At 48.1% G+C, this 1,875-nt stretch overlaps 1 protein-coding gene across 1 annotated transcript; it reads right to left on the reverse strand.

Annotated features, from left to right (window-relative positions):
• Positions 1-224: 224 nt before the first annotated feature.
• LOC308609928 (Golgi-associated RAB2B interactor protein 3-like) lies at positions 225-833 on the reverse strand (the record flags this gene model as incomplete). The annotated part of the gene is made up of 1 exon (XM_081259207.1): positions 225-833. A coding segment is annotated over one exon (609 nt), but the record flags the coding sequence as incomplete, so codon positions are not given.
• Between the last annotated feature and the right edge of the window lie 1,042 nt (positions 834-1,875).

Here is a 1,875-nt window from a genome sequence, read left to right on the forward strand (position 1 = left end):
TCTCTGAAATTCAGCCCTGTGGGACAAGGTGGAGAAGCACTCGGAACCTCTCCAGTGTGGTGAATCCCATAGTGATAGCTCGTTTGTCCCTGACCCTTTTCAACAATAGAAGGTATTTCCCAGGTGAGTCTCAGAGAGCACCAAAGGCTATGAAGGACCAGCTTTGCCCTGCTCTCCCAAAGCACCCTGCCCCGTGTTCTTGAGTCTCTGTGGGTGCTTCCCACTAGGATTTTGGCATCCTCTGTAGTCGCTGCATCTCCAGTTTGGAGCATCGGGGTACTGCTGTAACTGTCTACCGGTGGTCTCAGGATATAGACAAGCTTTTCCCAATGGGAAAAGAGGTCTTTTTGTGCATCGGAAGAGGGGCACAGCTGCAGATAGAAAGTCCGGCCGGTAGCAAGATTCAGGCACAGCTGCTGTTTCTCACGGTTGTGGATGGAGATCTTGACAAACTTCAAGGGAAGCAGCCTGGTGAGCTCTAGGGTCTTCACGGGCTTGCAACCTCTCCCCTTGGTGATCCCGGCGCATCTGACATGCTCTTCACAGACTTTCGTTGTTCGGGCCAGCAGCATGACGTCAGGTAGTGGGAAGAGGGGGCTGGTGGATGCGACACCCACAGTCACCCTTCGGACGCGGTTGTCTAGGTCAATCAGTTCTCCTTTCTTGCTGACCTGGATAAAGTCGCTCTCAAACATGGGAGCGTACTTGAAAATGTCATACTCTCCTCCCTCGTACAGTTGTCGTTGCAGGACCCCCATGGAGGTCCTCAACACCCCCACTGAACAGTAGCTATTGGCCGTGTAATGAGGTAAACTCTCACTGCTCATGGCTCTCTTCGTTCAAGACAGAGCCACCAGCCACAAATTGAGTCTCGGAGAGAGAGAGGGAACGAAAGCAACTCGTCACCTCCCTGCAGGACTCTGCCAGAGTCTCTTGACCCGACCCTATTTATACCGCAAGCCCTTTGTGACCCGTCACCATCGCATCACACACCCCTTTGTTGAGCGTCCAAGCCCCCACCCCCTTGGGGCAGGCTCACCAGCCTCCCCCTAAACCAACCACCACGTCCATAGGGAAGAGGCTGACCCTGCCAGGGTATAGGTGTGGGTAGGCTGGATAGTCTTTCTACTCAAAAGGTTGAGAAAACCCTCCTGCTCTTGTAAATATCTGGGTGGCTTCCAGTCTTGTTGTTGTTACAGATCTCCATCATCTTGGCGCTTCTGCTGAATGATGTCCTGGGGATAAAATCCTGGAAGTGGACCGTGTACTTGCTAAGGGCAGGCATCCTATGGGGATTGCTGTTCTCTGTGCCCCCAGCGTATACAGCCCAGTGCTGGCAGGAACTTAGAAAGAGTGCTGCTACCTGTCAGAGTCCCACTGGTACTGTCATTTCCAGGATATGGAGAATTTTCTCACCCATTTTCTCTTTTCAAGGAGGCTAACTTTTGTTTATATTTATATTTATATTTTTTACAGTTTTAGAAACTTTTTATTGTGAAATATAACACACATTCATGAAAGTGCAGAAAGCATAAATATAGCTTAATGAGTAACAAGAAAGTGAACACCCTTGTAGCTGCCACCCAGAGCAAGAAATAGAACCCTGCCAGCCCCTCTTCTGCATGCTCCCTCCCCACAAAGGTAACCCAAACTTGGATTGTATTTATTTTCTTTTCCTTCTTCTTTTTTATTGATGTATAGTTGATTTACAATGTTGTGTTAATTTGTGTTGTGTTAATTTCTTCGGTTAATTTCTGATTCAGTTTTTTGTATACATACATTCTTTTTCCTATTCTTTTCCATTATGGTTTATCACAGGATACTGAATATAGTTCTCTGTGCTCTACAGTAGGACCCTGCTGTTTATCCATCCTG

The sequence above is a fragment of the Mesoplodon bidens genome (assembly GCF_964165515.1).
Source record: "Mesoplodon bidens genome assembly, contig: HAP1_SCAFFOLD_1588, whole genome shotgun sequence".
Lineage (NCBI taxonomy): Eukaryota > Metazoa > Chordata > Mammalia > Artiodactyla > Ziphiidae > Mesoplodon > Mesoplodon bidens.